This window comes from Peromyscus californicus, unplaced genomic scaffold (genome assembly GCF_007827085.1).
Source record: "Peromyscus californicus insignis strain IS unplaced genomic scaffold, ASM782708v3 Scaffold_7__1_contigs__length_154581171, whole genome shotgun sequence".
Lineage (NCBI taxonomy): Eukaryota > Metazoa > Chordata > Mammalia > Rodentia > Cricetidae > Peromyscus > Peromyscus californicus.
The window spans coordinates 129,563,740-129,588,514 of NW_026294595.1; the positions used below are offsets into that span (position 1 = coordinate 129,563,740).

The 24,775-nt window shown below is 41.3% G+C and overlaps 1 protein-coding gene across 3 annotated transcripts in view; it reads left to right on the forward strand.

Moving 5' to 3' along the window:
* Itch (itchy E3 ubiquitin protein ligase) overlaps window positions 1-24,775 on the forward strand; it is a 119,534-nt gene that overhangs the window by 91,894 nt on the left and 2,865 nt on the right. For all 3 annotated transcript variants that reach the window (XM_052725594.1, XM_052725596.1, XM_052725597.1), the window contains 8 exons: window positions 2,912-3,000; window positions 5,816-5,975; window positions 6,759-6,892; window positions 7,213-7,353; window positions 9,219-9,339; window positions 10,103-10,207; window positions 17,244-17,340; window positions 22,304-22,376. In XM_052725594.1, coding sequence (XP_052581554.1) covers window positions 2,912-3,000; window positions 5,816-5,975; window positions 6,759-6,892; window positions 7,213-7,353; window positions 9,219-9,339; window positions 10,103-10,207; window positions 17,244-17,340; window positions 22,304-22,376 — 920 coding nt within the window. The remainder of the gene's footprint in view (window positions 1-2,911; window positions 3,001-5,815; window positions 5,976-6,758; window positions 6,893-7,212; window positions 7,354-9,218; window positions 9,340-10,102; window positions 10,208-17,243; window positions 17,341-22,303; window positions 22,377-24,775) is intronic.

The following is a 24,775-nucleotide window of genomic DNA, read 5'->3' on the forward strand; positions in this document are numbered from 1 at the left end:
TCTCTTTCACTCTAATTATTACCTTCTGGTACTGATAGTTAGCTCTCAATAGTTTAGAACTTCTTACGTTTAGAGTTTGTGTGCTCCCCTGTGTGTGTGTGTCTGTCTGTCTGTGTGTCTGTGTGTGTTTCTGTGTGTCTGTGCGTGTGCCTATTCATGTAAGTGTGGAGGCCAGAGGTGTACTTCAAGTGTCTTGCTCCATCACTCTCTACCTTGTATTTTGAGACAGGGTCCCTCACTGAACCTGGTGCTGACAATTTGGGCTAGACCAGCTAGCCAGCAGACTCTTGGGACCCATCTGTCTTTGGCACTCCGCGCTGGGTTACAGGCATGCACTGCCACACCAGGCTCCTTCCTACATGGGTTGCTGGAGATTTAACCATAGGTCCTCAAGCTTGCACGAGGAGCACTTTCTCCCCCCGTCTCTCCAGCCCCTGGTTGAATTGTTCAGTTTCACTTTGTTGCCAGCGGTCTTAGTACATTGCAGCTAGGGACTAAGTGCAGGTGCTCCTGTGCAGTGGCTCTGCTTTTCAGTGTAGATTAGTGAATTTCAAGTGCTGTGTCTCAGCTGCTAAGTGTGTGATCTGAAATAGATCCACAGCTAGAAACATAATCTGTCACTAGACAGAGGTCTGGAAATAGCCATGAACATGTAATGAGTAGGGAAAAGAGGAAAGATTGTGTTTTTATACTTTTTTTTTTTTTTTTTTTTTTTTGGTTTTTCGAGACAGGGTTTCTCTGTGTAGCTTTGCGCCTTTCCTGGAACTCACTTGGTAGCCCAGGCTGGCCTCGAACTCAGAGATCTGCCTGGCTCTGCCTCCCGAGTGCTGGGATTAAAGGCATGCGCCACCACTCCCCGGCGTGTTTTTATACTTTTGCATTACCTTTATGATAAACGTGTTTCTCTTGGAAGTAATATATTAAGTAGAAAAGAAATTAGCTATTGGTAGCAGCTATCTAAAAGATGCTCTATGAATTTTCAGTAGTCAATAAAGTTTTCATTTCCCATCAGTGAGTTAGTTCACTATTTACTTTGTACTGTAGACATCACTATCAAGCCAACTGCAGTTAAGTATTAGATTGTATTAGAATATTAAAACACCCTGTGGATGGAATTTTCCCTAAAACGTCTTGCTGGTCTTTGTCTTATTACTAGATGTGGAAATGATTTTCAAGCACCTGCAATATATTGTGATAGGTTGTTTCATAAGCACTAAACTGAATGCGGAGGGAAGAGAGGTTGGAGCTATTGGCCTTACCTGCTGCTCATCGCAGGAAGAGTTTTCTTCCTTTTCTTTTTCTTTCTTAAAGATTGATTTATTGATTTATTTATTATGTACACAGTGTTCTGTCTGTGTGTATCCCTGCAGGCCAGAAGGGAGCACCATATCTCCTTACAGATGGTTGTGAGTCACCATGTGGATGCTGGGAATTGAACTCAGGACCTCTGGAAGAGCAGTCAGTGCTCTTAACCACTGCGCCATCTCTCCAGCCCCCTTGTTCCTTTTCTAATAGAACCTCAGTTATTAACATTAAAGAGAAAAGCCAGTTGGCATCCTGCTGCATAGGAACATCAAGTGGGCCTTGGCGACTGAGGCACTTAGAGAATTCTGTTTATACCATGGCCTGATGTAAGCCTCCATGGCCACCCTCAGCCCAGCCCTCACTCACTGCTTCCCAGTGCCCAACTCAGGAAGAGGAGGCAGTGTCGTGGGAACCTTTCCTTCTAGTAGCTGCAGGGACGAGGTGCAAACTGTGACTACTCCAGCCCTTTGTCTTTGTGTTCCTACGACTTCAAGGGTTTTGCAGTGACATGGTGATGTGCCAAAACGTTTAAAACTCTCCTCTTAGATTTGACATCCACCAGATAAATGGGCAATGATAATGGAAGAGAAAATGTGGTTGCTTAAACGTAATAAATGGGATATCAAAATAAGATGTAATTTTAAAGTTAGCAACAGATTTTCTTCATATGTATTGGATAAAATTGCTTTAAATTTTTTTTTTATTAGCATAGTACAACTGTTTATGGTGGAAAGTGTAGAAGAAAAAAGGTCCCTTCCCATTAGTACTTGTTAAAGGGGATTGTTCACTAGTTGTAACCTTGTGACATCTCTCATCTGTGTAGCTGAGTGTCTAGTTTATGGCACTTGTAGGGTATTTATCGTAAACATGCACATCGGTCACAACCACTGAACTGTTTTTTACACCTGGATGTTACTGTTTGTCTGTTTCTCTTTTGTAGGGAACTGACAGAACGTATCGATGAACTTTGGATATTTAAGTGTTAACAGTTTATTCTTATCACGTGATAAAGTACAGGCATTATATCAAACTATCTATCCCTCTCCTAAGTGGAAATAGTTAAATAATATTACCGAGGGAGAAAGATTGGCCTACCTACTGTAGCTCTGCAATGCTGCTGTCTTCCTATCTGAAGATGACACTGTTAACCACCCATTGTGGGAGGCAAAGTAGTCGTTTTCTGTATAATTATAGACTCCCACTGTGTGTATTTCCAAGGATAATTGAGGCTGCAGCCACTATTAGTCAGTTACTTATTATGTGTATCTTTTGACTATGAAACATTTAAACCAAACCTAACCAGCCCTACTGCTCTTCCCTCCCTGACTGGAGGAAGGGGGGGAAAATACCTAATCCCTGACCATGCCTAGCGTTACTCTGCACACTACACAATTGATAGATCAACTCCTTAAGTTTCCTAAGTTTCATGTAGAAGTATATAAAATATATAAAAAATAGATGCATATAGTAAATATATGAAACTTTACCATAATGTATTTCTATGTGTGTACTGTTAACTAGACTGTTACCTATAATGGAGTGAGTGGGAAGTGATAGTGTGTTTCCACAATTGTAGTCACAGTTCTCTTACTTTATTGTTTTGTAGATAATGAGCTTCAGCCCGCAAGATCTGAGAAGACGTTTGTGGGTGATTTTCCCAGGAGAAGAAGGTTTAGATTATGGAGGTGTAGCAAGGTAGTGATATATGAATACTCAGAACTTAGTCCTTTCCTCCAAAGGTATCATTACACTTTGTTCACAAGTGTTAATTTTCTCAATCTCACGTTTCAGGAAAATGAAATATAGAAAATTATTGTAGCTTTATTATGCTGCAACTACAGAATTTCAACAAACATTAGCTCAGTGCCTATTTTCTAAGAACTGCTAGGTGATTGCACCTACGTCATTCACATGGTCCTCAGACTAACCCTGTGGGATAGGATTTTACAGACGATGAAGTTTAGAGATTCACCTGGGGCATGTAAGTTGTAGCCAGATGTAAGGTTTTCATTTTCTGACCAGTAGCCAGTGTCAGTCAACCAGCTTCTGTCTGTTCATGGATGACCTCGAGCCCTGTAGTGTCAAGTCATTTCTTCTCACTAGAGTACCCAGAAAGTTGATAGTGCCTCAGTTCCTACCTAGGATTAACTTAGTGTTGAGAATATAGAGTGCTATGAGAAAAGAGCTGAGTATCTTTATTCTGCTTGACTAAATGGACACTTTGGAGCCATTCAGACTCTCGAAGACATCCTTGTGCAGGAGATAGCTTTGCTAATTCCATGACAATATTCCATGACACCAGTTTAAATTTTTAAACTAGGGCCACAAGATGGCTCAGTGGATAAAAGTGCTTTCCACACAACTTGAATGTGGTTCCCAAAACTTACAGAAGGAGAGAAACCAGTACTGTTATGTAATCTTCACATGCACACTGTGGCCCTTGTGTGCAATGATCTGCACATACATACATACATACATACATGCATGCATGCATACATACATGCATACATACATGCATACACACACTTGCATATACTCACATGCAGCATACATACAACAGTAATAAATAACAATAAACGGAAAACAAATATTTAAAACTACATAGATAATAAAATTTTAAGCTGCGTGTGGTGGCACATGACTAATCCCAGCACTTGAGAGGTAGAAATAGGGAGGATCAGGAGGAGTTCAAGGCTAGCCTGGGCTACAGAGGGCATTTGAAGCCAGCCTGGGCTACATGAGACTCTTTATAAAATAAAATAAAATAAAAATAAATTACAAAGCAGTAGCAATGTGGAAGGGCAAGAATTTTAAGGAAAGACAGCTTGAATATTTTTATTATTTTGAGCAAATATCTGTTTCTAGGATTACTATGAAGGGCAGAAATACTTTGGGTTTTTTGTTTTGTTTTTTAAATTCTTTATATTTTCTTATGTGCATGTGTTTTTGCCTGCATGTATGTGTGTGCCTGGTGCCTTTGGAGGTCAGAAGAGGGTGTTGGTTCCTTAGAACTGGAATTATATTGTGAGCCACAGTGTAGATGCTGGGAACTGAACCCAGGTCCTCTGAAAAAGCAACCAGTTCTCTTAACCACTGAGCCATCTCTCCAGCCTCTGAAATACTGTTTGTTTTTTGAGACAAGGTTTCTATATAGCCCTGGCTGTCCTGAGCTTAGAAATCCTCTTGTCTCTGCCTTCTGAGTGCTGGAAATAAAGGCGTATGTCACCATACTTGACTGAAATACTGTCTTTTTTTAATGACTTAAAGATTTTTTTCATGAATCTTTGTAGGCTAACTGGTGAGTTCATCTTACTAGTTTCTCTCTCTTTTTTTTTTTTAGATTTTATTTGTAATTATGTATGTATGCATATGTGGGTGGTGGTTATATGTATGAATGCATTGCTTGTAGAGTCTAGAAGGTAGCTTCAGATCCCTTGGACAAGAGTTACAACCAGTTGTGAGCTGCCTGATATGGGTGCTGGGAACTGAACTCTGGGTCCTCTGGAAGAGCAGTTTGTATTCTTAACCAGTGAGCCATCTCTCTAGCCTACATAATTTTTTATAGCTTAATAAACTATGAAATTGGAGTAAACTGTTTGAAAATACATGAAGTAATCCTATTAAGTATGCAGAGAGACATTTAGATCATTCCAGAGACACAGATCACTCAGTCATAATCAGAAGAATGCCCAGTAGTATTAAAATATTTACAGCAGTCTCACCTGAGGTTGTGCACTAACAGGACAAGAGGTCTAGGATACATGCTGATGGCACAGTATATCAGACCAGATAGACCCTCCATGTTACGTAGTGACCATACTCTTCTTATGTTGGTGTTTTCAGGTCACTTAGATTAGAGTTTCAGGGAGGTTGGTGGGATGATTGTTGCACAAATCTGTCAATCAGAGTTCAGCCCCCAGAACCCCCAGTCCCCAGGAGAACCACCTTTGACTTGCAAATTTTCATGCCTGTTCCCCCCCGCCCCATCTCCCTCTCCCCCAGCAAGAACAAACTTCTCAGGGCATTTTTCTGGTGAACAAGTGCCTGGAATAAGTGCTTTCCCTGTGACAATGAGGTGTCTGGCGTAGTGGCTCAAGTACACTGTGAGACTTCATTTAAGAGGAACAGTAGTTGTGAGTCAACTGCTCTAATTACCTGGGCCAATAGTACATTTTAAACTTGCTTGTGCATAAAATTTTATCAACTAACACATTTTAATATCTTTGAAGTTAAGGTGTACATTATGACTATGATTAGAAAAATTTTAATGGGCAATCAAATAAGGGTCTTTAAAGTTAATGATATCTTAAGATTATTTGAAATTTAAGAGCATATAAATATCCTGTGTAACATAGTGTGAGTTTGAACAGAACCAAGAATAATCAACAGTAAATTAGAAAGCATTGCAGTTGAGGCAGGCAGGTTCCTTACAACTCTGTAACACTGCTCTGTGATTTGTTGACATGGTTTCCTCCAAGATTTTTCATCCTAAGTTTTCTTTTGATTTCAGAGAATGGTTCTTTCTTTTGTCACATGAAGTGTTGAACCCAATGTATTGCCTGTTTGAATATGCAGGGAAAGATAACTACTGCCTGCAGATAAACCCCGCTTCTTACATCAATCCAGACCACCTGAAATATTTTCGCTTTATCGGAAGGTTTATTGCCATGGTAAGTACAGGTGTAAAACTGTGCATTTACTCATTCAGCAATACTAAATTTTTGTGGGTTTTTTTGTTTTTGTTTTGTTTTTCAAGACAGGGTTTCTCAGTATAGTTTTTGGTTCCTGTCCTGGATCTCGCTCTGTAGACCAGACTGGCCTTGAACTCACAGAGATCCGCCTGGCTCTGCTTCCCGAGTGCTGGGATTAAAGACATGCACCACTACCGCCCATTGTGACAGAATTTTAAATTTTTATTTATTTATCTGTCTGGGTGTTTCATGTATGTCTGAGCACCATGTGCATGCCTGGTGCCTGTGGAGGCCAGAAGAGGGCATGAAATCTTTTGGTACTTGAGTTACAGACAGTAGTGAGCCACCATGTAGGTGCTGGGAATCAAACCTGGTCCTCTGGAAGAGCAACAAGTGCTCTTAACTGCTGATCTGTCTCTCTAGCTGGAAAGGTTTAAGAGAAGTGAGTTCTTCAGTGCGCGCACACGCGCGCACATACACATACACACACACACACACACACACACACACACACACACACACACACACACACACACACAAATGCCTTACTATATAGCCTTGGCTGGCTTGAATATCACTATATAGACCAGGTTGATCTCCAATTCATGGAGATCTGCCTACGTTGGCCTTAGAGTACAATTAAAGGCACGTGCCATCACAACCAGCCTCAACAATTTTTTGAATGGAGAATTTATCTAATGTTCTGATGTACAATGACTTTTATACAGTTATCATAAATGTTATTGCTTCTTTCCTGTATAGGCTCTATTCCATGGGAAATTCATAGATACTGGGTTTTCTTTACCATTCTATAAACGTATCTTGAACAAACCAGTTGGACTTAAGGATTTAGAATCTATTGATCCAGAATTTTACAATTCTCTCATCTGGGTTAAGTAAGTTTCTTTTCACATTTATTTAATATAGTCTGTGTGCTTTCATTATGGTGCTAGTGGACTCTTCTACATTATAGTCATGTCATTGTTCTACTGAATTTAAATGATACGGACATCTAACCTTTGTCATGTTTAGTATGCTAAATCTTACAGAAGTGCACCCAAGGTCTTAAGTTATGTGATTATAATGTTCCACTTCTTTGAATTTGATGTCATAATTTAAGGCTTATTACTTAAATTTAGAAGTTGAATTTAATTAAAACTTTTGAATTATGATTGAGTTGTATATATAACAAATAGTGCCAATTTCATTTGTGCAGAGAAAACAATATTGAAGAATGTGGTTTGGAAATGTACTTCTCTGTTGATAAAGAAATTCTAGGTGAAATTAAGAGTCATGATTTGAAACCCAATGGTGGCAATATTCTTGTGACAGAAGAAAATAAGGAGGAATACATCAGGTAAGAGGCAGTGTCCCTAAAAGGGGACAGGGGGAGTACTAGGTGGGGATAGCTCAACAGTGAACAGTACTTGCTGATCTTCCAGAGGACCCAGAGTGGTTTTTTTTTTTTTTTCAGCATCCACATCAGGCTGCTCACAACCATCTAGAACTCCAATTCCAGGGGCCCACCATTTTTTTTGTCCTCTGGACACTCACACACATGGCATACACAAGACACCCACAAATAAAAATAAATATTCATCTTTTTTAGAAAATGAGACAATGTTCCTTTCACAGTTTAGCCTTTTTGTTAATAATTGTCTAATAATAGTTAAAAGGTGGTATTTTTAAAATAATTGTTTGCTTTTATGGTAATCACTTTTATGTAAACAGTTGTTTCTCATTTCTAGTGTCAGCATAAAAATAGAATTTTAAAAGTAGAAAGTCATGGTGAATCATTTATTTATTTGAGTTAGGGTCTATGTAGTAATGGCTAGCCTGGACCTTACTATGCAGTTCAGGCTGGTCTCAAACTCACAGAGCTTCACTTGCCTCTGCTTTCCCAGTGCTGGGATTAAAGGCTGACACCACCACTCCTGGTATGGATATCCTCTTTTACATAACAGGTTTTGGTTTGTTTTTTTGTTTTTCTAGACAGAGTTTCTCTGTGTAGCCCTGGCTGTTCTGGAACTCTATGTATACCAGGCTGGCCTTGAACTCAGAGATCTGCCCGCCTCTGCCTCCTGAGTGCTGGGATTAAGGCGTGTGCCACTATTATAGGCTCGTTTTTTGTTTTCTAGAAATTTAAACTGTTCCAGGCATTGTGGCGTACACCTGCAATCCCAGCACTTGTTAGGCAGAGAGAAAGAGGTCAAAGTCATCTTTGGATATAGAGCAAATTCTAGGCAAGCCTGAACTATGTGAGTCTGCCTAAAACAAGCAAAGCTCCGAGGATCCTTTGTGTGGGTGTGGGTGTGGGTGTGGGTGTGTGGTGTGTGTATATGGGGGTTGGGGGAACTCATAAGTGATAGATAAAATAGATTATAAAACAAAAGTGAGCCCTTAACATGCCAGTCAACCACCTTGACCCAATTGCTTTTTTTCTCTTGTTTTTCTAACTTGATACTATTTTGGTCAGAGAACATTCTTTAAAATGACATTTTGTTTTAAAACTTGTGTTATAAGCTAGTATGTGGTCTGTTTTGTGCACATATGTATTCCTATTATTGGGTTAGTTATTGTCAAGAACTCAGATATCTATAAAGTATACACATTTGTTTGCTTGTTAAAAATTGCTTTAAAGAAAATATTCTGAAACAAAATAAAATTTTTATATGATTTTAACTGTTGAGAGATGTAGATAAGAATTAAAATCTATGGAGACTGGAGAGAATTCTCAGAGGCTAAGAGCACTGGCTGCTCTTCCAGAGGTCTTGAGTTCAATTCCCAGCAACCACATGGTGCCTCACAGCCATCTATATTGAGATCTGGTGCCCTCTTCTGGCATGCAGGTATACCTGCAAGCAGAACACTGTATATATAATAAATAAATAAATCTTTTAAAAAAAAATTGAAATCTACAATTTTTTTGATAAAGAAGAGTTTAAAGAAAGTAATTCCCTCAAAAAAATATTTTCAAACATGACATGGTGGTGCATAACTATTATCATAGCCATTGGAAAGCTGAGGCAGGAGGACTGCCTTGAGCTTGAGGCCAGCCTGGGCTACATTGTGAGACCCTCTTTCAAAAAAAAGGTGTTCATGCTGTTATAAGTTTTATGTATATTTCAGAGTTTTAGAGTAATGTTTACATTTTTAATTTTATATGCAGAACTTAAAGTAAAATCTTAACTTCCTGATACAATTTCCATTTTTATTTGCCAGGATGGTAGCTGAGTGGAGATTATCTCGAGGTGTTGAAGAACAGACACAAGCTTTCTTTGAGGGGTTTAATGAAATTCTTCCCCAGCAATATTTACAATATTTTGATGCAAAGGAATTAGAGGTAATGAGTTTTTCTTTACTCCAGCACACTAGTAAATGCCTTCAGGTATCTGTTCTTAAATGAGTGTTTTCATATTTCTAGTGGTATTTGTATTTTTTATACTAGTAGGTGTTTGAAAAACCCTTAATTTATACTGAAACAAAAAAAGATCATTACCTTAAAAAAAAAGTCTTGTTGCAGCTGGAGAGGAGGCTAAGAGTCCTGTGCACTGCCTGCTCTGTCAGAGGACCCGAGTTCAGTTCCTAGATCTTACTGTGCTCTGCCCAGACACACATGCAGACAAACATCCATACACACAAAATAAATCAATAATATTTCTTAAAACTCCTTTTAAAAAGTCTTGTTATGCCAGGCGGTGGTGGCGCATGCCTTTAATTCCAGCACTCGGGAGGCAGAGCCAGGCAAATCTCTTGTGAGTTTGAGTTCAAGGCCAGCCTGGTGTGCAGAACAAGATTCAGGACAGGCACCAAAACTACACAGAGAAACCCTGTCTCGAAAAACTAAGAAAAAAAAAGTCTTGTTACTAAGATTTTTCTGCAATTCAGTTACTATTTCTCTCAAGATGTGACCACACATAGGAGCTGCTCTCCCTGAGTCATGTGGCTAGGACTCTGAGTCACATGGATAGGATTCAGGGGATAGAATTTCCTGAAGCTTGCTCAGTATATCTTTAATCGCTATATTTTATGTTAGTCTTATTTATGTGAAACATTTTTGGTTACCTAAAGTAACAACTTGTTTTGTTTTTGTTTTATTCCCCCAGGTCCTTTTGTGTGGAATGCAGGAGATTGACTTGAATGACTGGCAGAGGCATGCCATCTACCGCCACTACACTAGGACCAGCAAACAGATCATGTGGTTCTGGCAGGTTTGTTTCGCCATCTATTTCTATAGATAGACACAGCGTACATTTTATTTTATTTTTAGAATTTACCAAAATAACACAACAAAATGTGCAGACCCCTTGTTCTGTGCTGTGCATTACAGTAATATGTTATATGAAATGAGTATGATTTTAACAGAATCCTCTAAAGACTGTTACTGAGGAACACATACCTTGTACCTTTGCCAGAGTATAAGCTAATTCCAGAAGATAAGATTCATTTAGGGCTAGAGAGATAGTTCATTGGTAAAGAGCACTTGTTCTTACAGTGGTTCCTGGTCCTCACACAATGGTTCACAACATCTGTAGCCATGTATTTGCTGCACATACACACATGTAGCATGAATCTTAGAGAGTCTTATTAATAAAAACAAGTTCAGGCCAGGTATTGGGGTGAACTGGAAGATCAGAGAGGCAGAACAAGGCACAGCTAACCTCACCTGGCCAACTTCTCAGCTGGTCTTGTTTCCTCAGACTGGAAGCCTCTGTGTCCTTATCCCAATGGCTCTCAGCTGAACTGTGCTGCTCAAAATCCTGAATGCTTAACCAGCCAAATGCTTCTAGTTTCTGGTCCTCACGCCTTATATACCTTTCTGCTTTCTACCATCACTCCCTGGGATTAAAGGCGTGAGTCACCATGCTTGGCTGTATCCTTGAACAGATGGATTTCTGCCTCTAGAATGCTAGGATTAAAGGCGTGTGCTACCACTGCCTATCCTAAGTATCTAGTGGCTTTTCTGTTCTCTGACCCCAGATAAGTTTATTAGGATACACAATATTTTGGGGAACACAATACCACCACACATACATGCAGTTAAACCACTCCTGCACATAAAATAAGTAAGTCTTAAAAAATAAAAAATAAAAATTTTGAAAAAGATTCATTCATTTTTTTTTTTTTTTTTTTTTGGTTTTTTGAGACAGGGTTTCTCTGTGTAGCTTTGCGCCTTTCCTGGAACTCGCTTTGGAGACCAGGCTGGCCTCGAACTCACAGAGATCCGCCTGGCTCTGCCTCCCGAGTGCTGGGATTAAAGGCGTGCGCCACCACCGCCTGGCTCATTTTTATTTGACATCAGTACTTCTGGAATCTTATGGAACTATAAAATATGACTTTGATCGTTGCACTTGATTAAGAATTGTGTAATGTTTAGATGGCATATTTAGTAGATCTGGTTAGGATTATAGTGCCATCTCTCAAACACTGCCTGCTAGCTGGGCTGTTCAGTGGGTAAGGTGCTCACCCCGAAAGCACAAGACCTGAGTCTGGATATACAGCACCCACATGGAGAAAGCTGGGCCCAGAGACATGCTCCTAACCTCAGTGCTGGAGGGCACAGCTAGGAGGACCCTGGGGACTGATGGCCAGGCTAGCCAGTAACTGAGCTCCAGGTTCAGTGAGAGACCATGGCTCACAGAAAAACTGGAAAATAATAGAGGAAAATTTCTAACATTGACCTCTGACCTATACACATACTCAAACATGCATATACACCTGCACACACAGGTGTGCAACATGTACATACCATCATCACCAACAACTAAAAGAATAAGACTGAGGGCCAGTGGAACTCACTCTCTAACCCTGGAGATCTGCCTGCGTCTGCCTCCCAAGGCGTGCACCATGCATATTGCATATACATACATACTGTATGTATAAAAAAAAATTGAGGGCCAGAGAGATGGCGTAGCCTGTATGGGTGCCTGCTGCCAACCCTGCTGAGCTGAGTTTGAACCCTGGGTTACAGGAGAGAACCAGTTTCTTCTGAAAGTTGTCCTCTGCCCTCCACATGCACTGGGGCTCTCCTGTGCACACACTCAATAAGTAAAATGCAATTAAAATCTTATAAGAAAATAAAATGGGGCAGGAGTGAGGGTCAGGCAATGTAGAGTACTTGTTGCTCTTGCAAAGGACCCAGGTTTGACCTTCAGCATCATCCACATTGGTGCTCACAACCACCTGTGCTTCCAGTGTCCGGGGATCTGATGTTCACGTCGGTTCTTCTCGGTCACTTGCACAAGTGGTACACATACGTAAACGCAGGCACAGACACACATAAAATATGGTACTTTTTTTTCTTTTTTTTATAAAAAGGGGACTGGCAAGATGACTCAGTGGATGATGACCTAAATTTGACCCCCAGGGCCCACCTGGTAGAATGAGAGAACAGACTGGTGGAATTTGCCCACAGACTTTCACATGTACTCAGTCTCACCCCTCCACACATAATCGCACAAAAACAAGTAATTAAAAACTAATAGAGCCTGAAGAGATGGCTCAGTGGTTAAGAACAGGAGAGCCCCAGTGCATGTGGAGGGCAGAGGACAACTTTCAGAAGAAACTGGTTCTCTCCTGTAACCCAGGGTTCAAACTCAGCTCAGCAGGGTTGGCAGCAGGCACCCATACAGGCTACGCCATCTCTCTGGCCCTCAATCTTTTTTTTTAATACATACAGTATGTATTATGTATGTATTTTTTATACATACAGTATGTATGTATATGCAATATGCATGGTGCACGCCTTGGGAGGCAGAGGCAGGCAGATCTCCAGGGTTAGAGAGTGAGTTCCACTGGCCCTCAGTCTTATTATTTTAGTTTGTTGGTGGTGATGGTATGTACATGTTGCACACTTGTATGCTGCTGTTCTAGAGGACCCAAGTTTGGTCCATAGTACCCATGTCAGTGACTCAAAAGTTCCAGGGTATCCAATGTCTCCAGCCTCCACAAGCACCTCTACTCACATGTGCATACCTCCATGTAGACATATTCACCTATGCATAATTAAAAATCAAAATAATCTTGCCGGGCGGTGGTGGCGCACGCCTTTAATCCCAGCACTCGGGAGGCAGAAGCAGGAGGATCTCTGTGAGTTCGAGGCCAGCCTGGACTACAGAGTGAGTTCCAGGACAGGCTCCAAAGCTACACAGAGAAACCTTGTCTCGAAAAACAAACAAACAAACAAAAAAATCTAAAAGATAAATAAAAGTAAATCACTGATGCTAAAAAATCTTTAATTCTTAAGGAAATACAAATTAAAACCCCAGCTAGAAAGGACTTAGTACACGTTAGGAAACAGGAGAGGCATAACCTTTGATGAGCATGTGGGAAATTTGAAACCTTATTCATTTCTGGTCAGAGAAATGGGGAATAGTGTGGCAGTTCACCAAAAAGTTAGTTAAGCATAGCCAGGCATGCTAGCCACATCCCTGTAACATTACTTGGGAGGTAGGAGGCCAGCCTCAGCTACACAAGACCTTGTCTTAAAAACAGAACAAGAGCTGGGCAGTGGTGTCATGTGCCTTTAATCCCAGCGTTCAGGAAGCAGAGGCAGAGGGATCTCTGTGAGTTCCAGGACAGCCAAGGCTACACAGTAATCTTGTCTTGAAACCCCGCCTTCCCCTCCAAATTAAAACAAAACAAAACGGGCTGGAGAGATGGCTCAGAGGTTAAGAGCACTGGCTGTTCTTCCAGAGGTCCTGAGTTCAATTCCCAGTCAGCCACATGGTGGCTCACAACCATCTGTAATGAGATCTGGTGCCCTCTTCTGGCCGGCAGGCATACATGCAGACAGAACACTGTATACACAATAAATAAATCTTAAAACAAAACAACCAAAACAAGAACAGTTTAAATATACAGTTAATATATATATGATTTACCAGTTTCACTTCAAAAGAATTAAATCCAGAGACAAGAATTAAATCCAGAGACCCAAGCAGATATTGCTGTATACCAGTATTCATAGCAGTGCTGTTCCAGCTCACCCAAAGGCAAAATTAAGCTATCTGCATATTAATGGGTGAACAAACAAAAAGTGGTTTGTACATATAATGGATATCAGTCAGCCCTAAAAATGAATGAAACTTTTAATATATAATACAGTGTAAGGCTTTACAGCAGTATGAATTTTGAGCTGGGCATGGTATCTCATCCCTGTAATCGCAGGTCTTAGACCAGTGGTTCTCAACCTTCCTAAAATGCTGCAATTCTTTAAATACAGTTCCTCATCTTGTGGTGACCTCATAAAATTATTTTGATTGCTACTTCCTAACTGTAATTTTGCTACTGTTACAAATCGTAATGTAAATATTTTCGGAGATAAAGGTTTGCCAAAGGGGTTGTCACTCCAGATTGAGAACCACTGTCTTGGAGGCTAAGGCAGAAGGATTGTGAGTTCAAGAGAAGCCTAGGTTACTTAGCAGCCTGTCTCAGAAGTAGGAAAAGCATGCATTTTGTGCTGGAGGTGTAGCTTACCCAGCATACTCCAGGCCCCAAATTCAGTCATTAAACACTGAGGCTGGGGGAGGGATGTTCAAGACATAATCCGGGGCTGGGGACAGAGCTCACATATACACTTGCCTGGTGGATACAGGCCCTGGCTCCAATGCCCCGCACTAAGAGAAAAAACAAAATTTGAGGCCTGGTTTGGTGGCACACACCTGTAATCTCAGTCCTCAGGAAGCTGGAGGATCACTGCAAGTTCAAGGTCAGGCTGGTCTACATAATGAGCTCTGAGTCATCATCCTTCTGCCTTCCACCTCCCAATTGCTGTTACTATAGGTAGGTGTTAATTTTTAAACATTTGAAAAGCCATATACAAAAAACACATGTGCTATTCCACTTCTTTAGGTGGACAGATTTATTGAGGCAGAACATGGGATTGAGGTAACAAAGGGGCTGTAGGGAGTGAGTTTTGTTTAGGGTGATGAGGAATTCTCAAGATAGCAATTATAGTTAAGTAATAGTGTGGATGTACTTAATGCTGCTTATTGTACACTTAAAAGTATTAACATGGGGAGCTAGGAATATGGCTGAGTCTATAAAGTGCTTGTAATGAAAGTATGAGAGCCTGAGTGTGAATCTACAGCACACGAAAAAAGCTGGACACAGCAGCATATACCTTGATGCCAGAGCTGAGGAGGCAGAGACAGGAACATACCTGAGGCGTACTAGCCATCTAATATGGCTGAAAGGACAAGCTGCAGGTTCCAAGGTAAAGTGCTCTTGAGGAGGCTATCTAACGTTGACCTCTAGCCTCCACACACACACATGTGCATCTGAATACACATGTGCATACTCACAGGACAAGTCTATATACCCATACAAAAGTTAACATGCAAATTTTGTTAGGTGTATTTTCCTGCAGTCTTGTATTTATCTGTTTGTTTATTGTGTGTACATGTATGTCATGGTTTGCATATGTACTCAGAGAATAACTCCAGGCATCAGGTCTTTTCCTTCTGTCAAGTGGATCCTGGGGATTGAATTCAATCATCAGGCTTGGTGGCAAGCACCTTGTCCACTGAGTCATCTCACTGGCTATTTAACACAATTTTTAAAAATATAATTTAAAATGTCCTCTATACATGTAACAAAATTCATGTTAAGAAACACAAAGGTGACACCAGGAGGTGGTGGGCACACCTTTAATCCCAGCACTCGGGAGGCAGAGGCAGGAGGATCTCTGTGAGTTAGAGGCTAGCCTGGGCTACAGAGTGAGTTCCAGGGGAGCCAGTACTACAGAGAGAAATCCTGTCTCAAAAAAACAAAAAAAAAGAAAGAAAAAAAAAGAAAGGAAAGTGTTGTTCGAATCTTAAATGGTCTTTTAATAAAAAACCCAGAGTCAGCCGGGCGGTGGTGGCGCACGCCTTTAATCCCAGCACTCGGGAGGCAGAGCCAGGCGGATCTCTGTGAGTTCGAGGCCAGCCTGGACTACCAAGTGAGTTCCAGGAAAGGCGCAAAGCTACACAGAGAAACCCTGTCTCGAAAAACCAAAAAAAAAAAAAACCCAGAGTCAGATATCAGGGCGAAAGCTGAAAGATCAGAGAAGTAGAGCAGCAGCCACTAGTTCTTACCTCTCCAAAATCCTCAGCCTAAAGAGAGTGAGTTCCTGTTTCCTCACACCTTATATACCTTCCTCTGCCCAGACATCACTTCCTGGGATTATGGCATATGTGCTTTCCAAGCAAAGGTATGAGATCTCAAGTGCTGGGATTATTAAGGCATGTGCCACCACTGCCTGGCTCTGTTTCTCTCAGCGTGGCCTGGAACTCACAGAGATCCAGATGGATCTGTGACTTCTGAGTGCTAGAATTAAAGGTGTGTGCCACCACTGCCTGACCTCTATGTCTAATCTAGTGGCTGGCTCTGTCCTCTGATCCTCAGACAAGTTTATTAGGTGTGTGCCACCACTGCCTGACCTCTATGTCTAATCTAGTGGCTGGCTCTGTCCTCTGATCCTCAGACAAGTTTATTAGGGTACACAATATATCACCATAGCAAAGAACAGAAAACAAAGAAAGACAAAGATGAGCTGGAATAATAGACAGGAAGCCAGATTGGTGGCTCATGCCTATAATCCTAGCACTTAGCAGGCAAAAACAGTGATTTTGGTGTAAGGACATTCTCAGCTATATAGCAAGTTTGAGGCCAGTCTGGACTACATAAGAACCCTTTTCAAAAAAATAACTAAATAACTAAATAAATTATTGACATTAGTAAATGGGGGAACATATTCCTTACAAAAAACATATTTCACTTGGCCAAAATATGCTGTAGGATATATACATCTGCTTATAAACCTTATATTTCTGTATATATGTCATGTGGCTTCCAAATACCTTAGAATATTGAGGAAAAGAGGTTATTGTATTGCATAAGCTTGATCTGATTTGTTCATGAAACCGAGAAATTTATTCATACTAGACCTTTGTGACCTGCCTGAGTAACCACAGGAATGTGCTATAGGGCAGATGCGTCTAAGGGGAACTGGAAAGGCTGCCCTAGAAAAACAGACCTTTGTACTGCACAAGGAGGGAGCTGTGAGGCCAAGAGCCTTCAGAGATCCCATCCTGAGGTTTAGTAAAGGAGGCTGCCGAGTCTCTGATGGCCATGGGTAAATTTACTGTCTAGTGTCGCTGGCATTCCAAGTTCATTTAAGATTTGAAATGATCATTTTTCTTTCTTGTTCAGTGAGCTATATGTAACATGACTTACATTTCTCCTTGAATGTGATATTAACAGTTTGTTAAAGAAATTGATAACGAGAAGAGGATGAGACTTCTGCAGTTCGTGACTGGAACCTGCCGATTGCCAGTGGGAGGATTTGCTGACCTCATGGGTGTGTATAAAGGGTCCTTTTTTGGAGAGAAGGCTTTGACCTTACTGCTCTTAGATGGTTGTGTGTGCAACTTCTCAGAGACAACAGACAGATGTAGTTGTTGTTAACCATCCACAGCTGACCTGTATTTTATGGACTTGAAGATGACGTTTTAGTTCTTACCTCAGTAAATTTTTTTTCCTGTTTTTTAAGACAGGGTCTCATATACCCTAGACTGGCTCCAAATTCACTATGTAGCCAAGGATAACCCTGAATTCCTGGCCCCCTGCCTCCATATGTCTGTTTGATAAAGAGCTATGTTAGAAGGCATATTTAAATAGACAAATACTTATTCCTGTTTTGGTTGGGAGAAGGCCACCTCTTTTTTTCTCTTAATTTTTTTTTTATGTGCATTGGTGTTTTGCCTGCATGTATGTCTGTGTGAGAATGTCAGATCTTGGAACTGGAGTCATAGATAGTTGTGAGCTGCCATGTGGGTGCTGGGAATTGAACCCAGGTCCTTTGGAAGAGTAGCCAGTGTCTTAACCACTGAGCCACACTTGTTCCTAAATGTAGGAACATATTTGAGTTTAAGAAAGAAAATCCTCTCTAAGCACAGAAAATCATAAAGCACATAGAAAAGATGATCAATAGCTGGATATGTTGGCAAATGCCTGAAATCTCAGAACTGGGAGGTGGAAGTAGAAGGATCAGGAGTCAGGTCATCCTTAACTCCCTTAGCTACATAGCATGATGGAGGCCAACCTGAACTACATAAAGCCCAGCTTCAAAACAAAAGAAGCCAGGTGTGGTGGCACACGCCTTTAATTCTAGCACTCAGGAGGCAGAGGCTGGTGTGTCTCTGTGAGTTCAAAGCCAGCCTGGTTTGCAGAGTGAATTCTAGAACAGCTCAGGCATTACACAGAGAAACTCTGTCTTGAAAAACAAACAAAACAAAACAAAAAGAAAAAGGAATAAAGCTAAATACAGTAGGCTAATAATACACTTGCCAAGTAAACTATAAAAGATCAATTTGGGGGAAAATAAAATGGATCTTATTTAAAAGTGTAGTGTCTGGTTCGTGGTATAGCCCTTGCCAACATGCATGAGATCCTAGATTTTATCCTCAAAGGAGAAAATAAATTAGTGTTAAAACATTTCCTCTTAGGGGCTGGGGAGATGGCTCAGTGGTTAAGAGCACTGGCTGCTCTTCCAGAGGACCTGGGTTCAATTCCCAGCACCCACATGGCCACTTGTAACCATCTGTAACTGCAGTTCCAGGTGCTCTAATGCCCTCTTAAGGCCTTTCCAGGCACCATTGACACATGTTGGGCACAGATATACATGATGACAACACACCCATGCACATAAAATAAATGAATCTAAAATAAACACACACATCTCTACATATATCTTGTTAGGGCTAATCAGATGTCTCAGCAGATCAAGGCACTCATGCAAACCTGACAACCTGAGTTTAATTCCAGGAGCCCACATAAAGGTCGAAGGAGAGAACCAACTCCACAGAATTCTGTGCACGTGGCATGCATGCAAGTGTACACACAAATCTACCATACATAGATTATTAAGCATACAAGTGCATTCACACAAACACACACCCCATACTGCATTATTATTATTGTTATTTTTTTCTTGCATAAAATTCTACCACAGGTCAAACTTCTAACATTTTTTATGTTATTTAAGTAGTAGATACTTTTATCATTTGAAAACTGGAAGGGGCTTGAGAGATGGCTCAGTGGTTAAGAGGTACTGGTTTCTCTTCCAGAAGACTTGGGTTCAAGTCCCAGCACCCACATGGCAACTCACCACTTTCTGTAACTCCAAGAGATCTGATACCCTCACACAGACATAAATGCAAGCAAAACACCAATGCACATAAAAGAAGAATAAATAAATCATTAAAAAATATTGTTTTAAAAAGTGATTAAGGATTGGGGATTTAGCCCAGTGGTAGAATGCTTGCCTAGCAAGTGCACGGCCCTGGGTTCGGTCCTCAGCTCCAACAACAACAAAAAGTGATTAAATGAGGGCAGGAGGAGGGAGGAGAGGGGGCCCTGTGGTTGGTATGTGAAATGAAAAGAAAATTTCTTATTATTAAAAATAAATAAGTAAAATAGTACATTTGTTAAAAAAAAAAGTGATTAAAAATAGGCATGTAGGGGTGCTTGAGAGATGGCTCCATGGTTAAGAGCACTAGCTGTTCTTCCAGAGGACTGGAGTTCAGTTCCCAGCACCCACATGGCAGTCTGTAACTCTAGTTCCAGGAAATCTGATGCCTTCACACTGATGCACATAAAATAAAGCTAGATAAATTATTAAAATAATATAAAAAAATAAGGGGTTGGGGATTTAGCTCAGTGGTAGAATGCTTGCCTAGCAAGCACAAGGCCCTGGGTTCGGTCCTCAGCTCCGAATTTAAAAAAAATAAAAATAAAAATAAAAGAATAGGAATGTAGATGCAGGAGACTACCTGGAAGTTATATAATTAAGGGACAGTGTAAGAATAAAAGCAACGGGCCACCTAAAAAACAATTTAAGTATGTTTCTTTTACAATTAGATTCTTTCCCGTCTGTTTCTCGTCCCTTCTTTTCTTAAACAGGTAACCGGGCCTGGCCTCAACTGTAGGAGAGGCTGGCTTTGACCTCCTGGTCTGCTTGCCAGGACTTCCCAAGTACTGGGATTATCGACCTGAGCCTCCTGGCTTCAGGCTTACAGTTCAGTTTATTATTGTTTCATCTGATTTGAGAAAGCAGTCATGGTGATGCTCATATTGTAAGTGGTACAGCTCTGAAGGGGAAGGTATCCTGGCAGTTGGAAGCCAAGGAATACTAGAACCTGGAAGGGAAAGGTCCCTTTCTGTAGAAGTGCTACAGCTCTGTTCCCGCAGGGGAGGGTTTCCCTAGGGAGGTGGTCACAGCTCCGCTCAGCTTCCTGAGTGTAACAGTTCTGCTCCAGCAAGGGAAAGTTTCCCCAGCCAAAGTGTTACAGTTCTGCTCTGCTCCGGCTCCACTCCGCCCCAGCAAAAGAAAGTTGCTTCAACAAACATCACTTGAGATTTATTGGGAGGGAGGAATCCAGGAGAGTGGTGGCCCCAAACTGAACAGGTACAGGACTTATATAGGGTTTCTTAGGGGCAGAGCTTGCCAAGGTGGAGAGTTTTCAAGGTGGGGATTGGCAGGATTTCAATTCCTAAGCTTGGGACAAGCTCAGAGATTGGTTGGATTTCAGTTCCTGAGTTTAGGATAAGCTCAGAGATTGGTTGGTTTTCATGCTCAGGGATTGGCTGGTTTTCATGCTCAGGGTTGGTTTTGTGCTCAGGGATTGGTTGGATTTCAATTCCTGAGTTGGTTAGGGGCAGGGTGTGTTTCTTTGGCTCTGGTCTCAGGGCCAGGGTGTTCTTTCACTGGCCCTTTTTACCCTACACATATGGCACATGGGATTCTACTCTATTTCAGAATCTTCTCTATTCCATGTGTACACAAAGAAAGCCTGTTCAAAAAGCCAAAAAAGAAAAAAAAAGATACTGAAATGAATAGAAGGAAGCACACAAGTGAATGAATGTCTCTTTAGTACAGAACATTTTCAACAGTTCTTCTTGCTCATAACCATTTTTGGTTCCTTATCCTGCTGGAGTTTGTATGTGACTACTTGTGAACATGATTCAGTGTTGGAGACACAAAAGAACCACCAGTCTGTTCTGGATTTGGTTAGTGTTAGGTTCCGAGAGAATCCCCCAAGAAAGACCAACAGTCATGTATGCAGTTTAGCAAGAGCGTTTATTTCCAGCATGTTGGGGTGGCAAATAGCGACCCCAAAGGGAGGTCACAAGCTCCTTCTAAGCAAAGCTAGGGGAATTCCAGGGAGGAGGGATTAATCTGGTGCTGATTGGTGGAGGAAAGATTAGTCTGGGGTCTGATTGGTGGGAGGTGGTAGTGGTTAGGGACCCATTGGTGGTGGGGGGTCTAGTGTCTAGGGGCTTGTTGACAAGAGGTAGAAAAAGCTATCTTTAGCTAGCAGAAGTCTGGTGGGCATCTGCTGAGCCGGCAGGAGGCTGTGGGGGGCACCTATTGATTGGTTGCCCCTAAGTTGTGGTTTTCCTGAGAATTGCTTGCTCAGCTCTAGCCCTTTCTAGTGAACCAAAACTAAGGCCTGGTCCATATCAGGAGTACTAGGGGAGCCAGTTATGGCCCTGGTTTGGCCACCTGGTCCTCTCAGTCAGTAGGACACAGGAACTCTTTGTGCATGGCTGTCCCAATATGTAGAACATTTAGTGTCCTGACAGTTCTAGTTCACAAGGCCAGCAGCACCGACTGTCATTTTGACCACTAAGGAATGCTTCCTAGGGAGCAGTAGTGGTCTTTGACTAAAGCAGTGCTTGGCGCTGATGAGACAGACCACAGCTGTGTCTAACAGGAGGGAGGAGGCCAGCATCATGGAGGGTGAGTGTGTCTAAAGGTCACGTACAGGACCTGTGAGCACAGGCCTTCCTATTGAATTCACTGTAAAGTGGTGGGTTGTTTTTTTTTTTTTTTTTTTTGTTTTTTTTTTTGAGCTGAGGATCGAATCCAGGGCCTTGCGCTTGCCAGGCAAATGCTCTACCACTAAGCTAAATCCCCAACCTACAAATCTACATTTGTAAAGTTTTGATGGTTAGATATTTATATGTTCTTTTATTAATCATGGCATTGTGCTATTCTAGCTAAGGAATGATAAATAAAGCTGCAAGTTTTCTTCTTGGTATACATTAACAAAATGACTCTCGAATTTCATTACTTGTCAGAAGCACCTGGAGCTTGTTGAAATGTGCTCCTAGGCTCCCGCCCTAGGGTTGTTGATGCAGGAGGTTTGGGACAGGCCTATGCGTCTGTGATTCTGAACGGCAATGCTGCTGCCAAACTGGGATGCATAAGTCAAGAGCTTTTTAATCAACAATCTCTTTATGCTTTTCCTGTGTTTTAGGGAGTAATGGACCACAGAAGTTCTGCATCGAGAAAGTTGGGAAAGAAAATTGGTTACCCAGAAGCCATACTTGGTAAGCAAAATCAGAAATACAGAAAATAAACTTTTATCCATTTAGTTTCTGACTACTTATTAGAAATGAAATAATTTCCCCATATTTTACTTTAAATATTTTATTTAACTTTACTGAGGCAGAATTTATGTATAACAAAATAAATTCCCTCCCCCACTTTGAAAAGATTGTTTATTTTTATTTGTGTATGTGGCTGCATGTGCACCATGTGTAAGTTACAGGTGTTGTGAGCCAGCTGGTGCTGGTGCTGGGAATTGAACCCTGCCTGGGTCCTCTGGAAGAGCAGTGAGAGCTTTTAACCACTGAACCATCTCAATAGTGCCCCACCCTCCTTTTACTGAGATGGGATCTCAGAGCCCAAGCTGCCCTTGAACACCTGCTCTTCCTGCTCTGCTTCCCCAGTACTGGGTTACAGCTGTACCAGGCAAATTCACCCATTTGATCCATGATACTTACTTACTAGGTTTACAGGGTAGTGCAACCCCTGAAGTTGCTGTAGAGCCTTGCCTTCAAGTCAAGATGATCCCTTTGTGCCCATTTGCCGTGCATGCCTCTTCCTGCCTCTTAAAGTTTTAAACCCAGGATTTAGAATCCTTGTACCCTTTCTCTGAAACAGGAAAGAAAATTGAAATTAGAATCCTTGCTTGGTAATATGGTGAACAGAATTATTGCTCTTTTTGGTTTTCTTTTTGCAATACTGGGAATTGAACCCAGCCAGGGCCTTTCACATACCAGGCAGTCCTCTATAACAGCTATATCCCCAGACCTTGTTTTCTGGTTTAAAAATGTAGTTTAACCTCATTTCCCAAAATGTACCAAACTAAAAATCAACCAGTCTTAACCTCAAATATAGTTCATGTTAGAATTCAGTCTACTGTCAGTCACATTTGGACTTTAACCATTTGTGGGTGTGCGTAGCTCAGGGCTGTTAGATGGGTTCCCGTGGTTATATAGGATCCCTGTCATTGTTGGCTGACATGTGTCACTAAACACACACTTCCACTCTCCAGCTCCTGGGGACCAACATTCTTTTTGTCTCTAGGGCTTTTGATTAAGTACTTTCTCAGTATGGAATCAGGCTCTTCTCTGACTGGTTTATTTTGCTTCAAATGACGAGTTACAGTGCATATCACATTTTTTTCCTTTTATTTAACCAACTATTTGTTGTATGTGGCATTAGGGAACAAACTCAGCACCTTACATTTTTGTTAGGCTAATATTTTGTTGAGCCATATCCCCAGCCTCCCAATTATTATTTTTAATCGACACAAAGTAATTGTACATATTTTCATGTGACTTGGTTTTCGAGACAAGGTCTCATGAAGCCTAGGCTAGCTTTGAATTCCTGGTCATTCTGCCTCTAATGCCCAAGTCCTGGAATCATAGACATAGAGTATCATGCTCAACTATTTATGGACCTGGAGAGATGGTCCAGTGGTCAAGAGCACTGGTTGCTCTTGCAGAGGACCTGGGTTCAATTCCCAGCACCCATATGATGGCTCACAACCATCTGTAAATCCAGATCCAGGAGCTCTGGTTCACTCTTTTGGCCTCCCCGGGTACTAGGCACACATGCAGTTCATAGATATACAGGTAAGTAAAACACACAGGTAGAAAATAAAATAGTAATTTATATTTGACAATAATGTAAATAGTTCCTTGGTTTGTTTGTTTGTTTGTTTAAAGGGTAGAATTGTTTATTTTGTCTCACACCTCTAGGAACAGAAACGAAAAAAGATAATGCTTAAAAATCTTAAAACTAGGGCTGGAGAGATGGCTCAGAGGTTAAGAGCACCGACTGCTCTTCCAGAGGTCCTGAGTTCAATTCCCAGCACCCACATGGTGGCTCACAACCATCTGTAATGAGATCTGGCTCCCTCTTCTGTATACATAATAAATAAATAAATCTTTAAAAAAAAAAATCTTAAAACTAAGCTGGGTGGTGGTGGCGCACACCTTTAATCCCAGCACTCGGGAGGCAAAGCCAGGCGGATCTATGTGAGTTCAAGGCCAGCCTGGTCTACAAAGCGAGATCCAGGATAGGCACCAAAACTACACAGAGAAACCCTATCTCGAAAAACCAAAAAGAAAAAAAAAAACCTTAAAACTGGGCTAGAGAAATCCCCAGCTAGGAATAGAACAGAGAACTGTAGAGGGAGCAAAGTATTAGAGAGTCATTTTTTATTTTTGTTTGTTTATATTGTTTTTGTTAGAGACAGGGTCTCACTATATAGACCAGGCTGGCCTAAAACTCACAGAGCTCCATCTGCTTCTGCCTCCTGAGTGCTGGGATTAAAGGCGTGCACCACCACGCCTGGCCCATCATTTCTTATTCCAACATAATAGACCTAAAACCTTTTATAGCCTGCAAAGCCTAAAGTATTTATTTTCGGCCATTT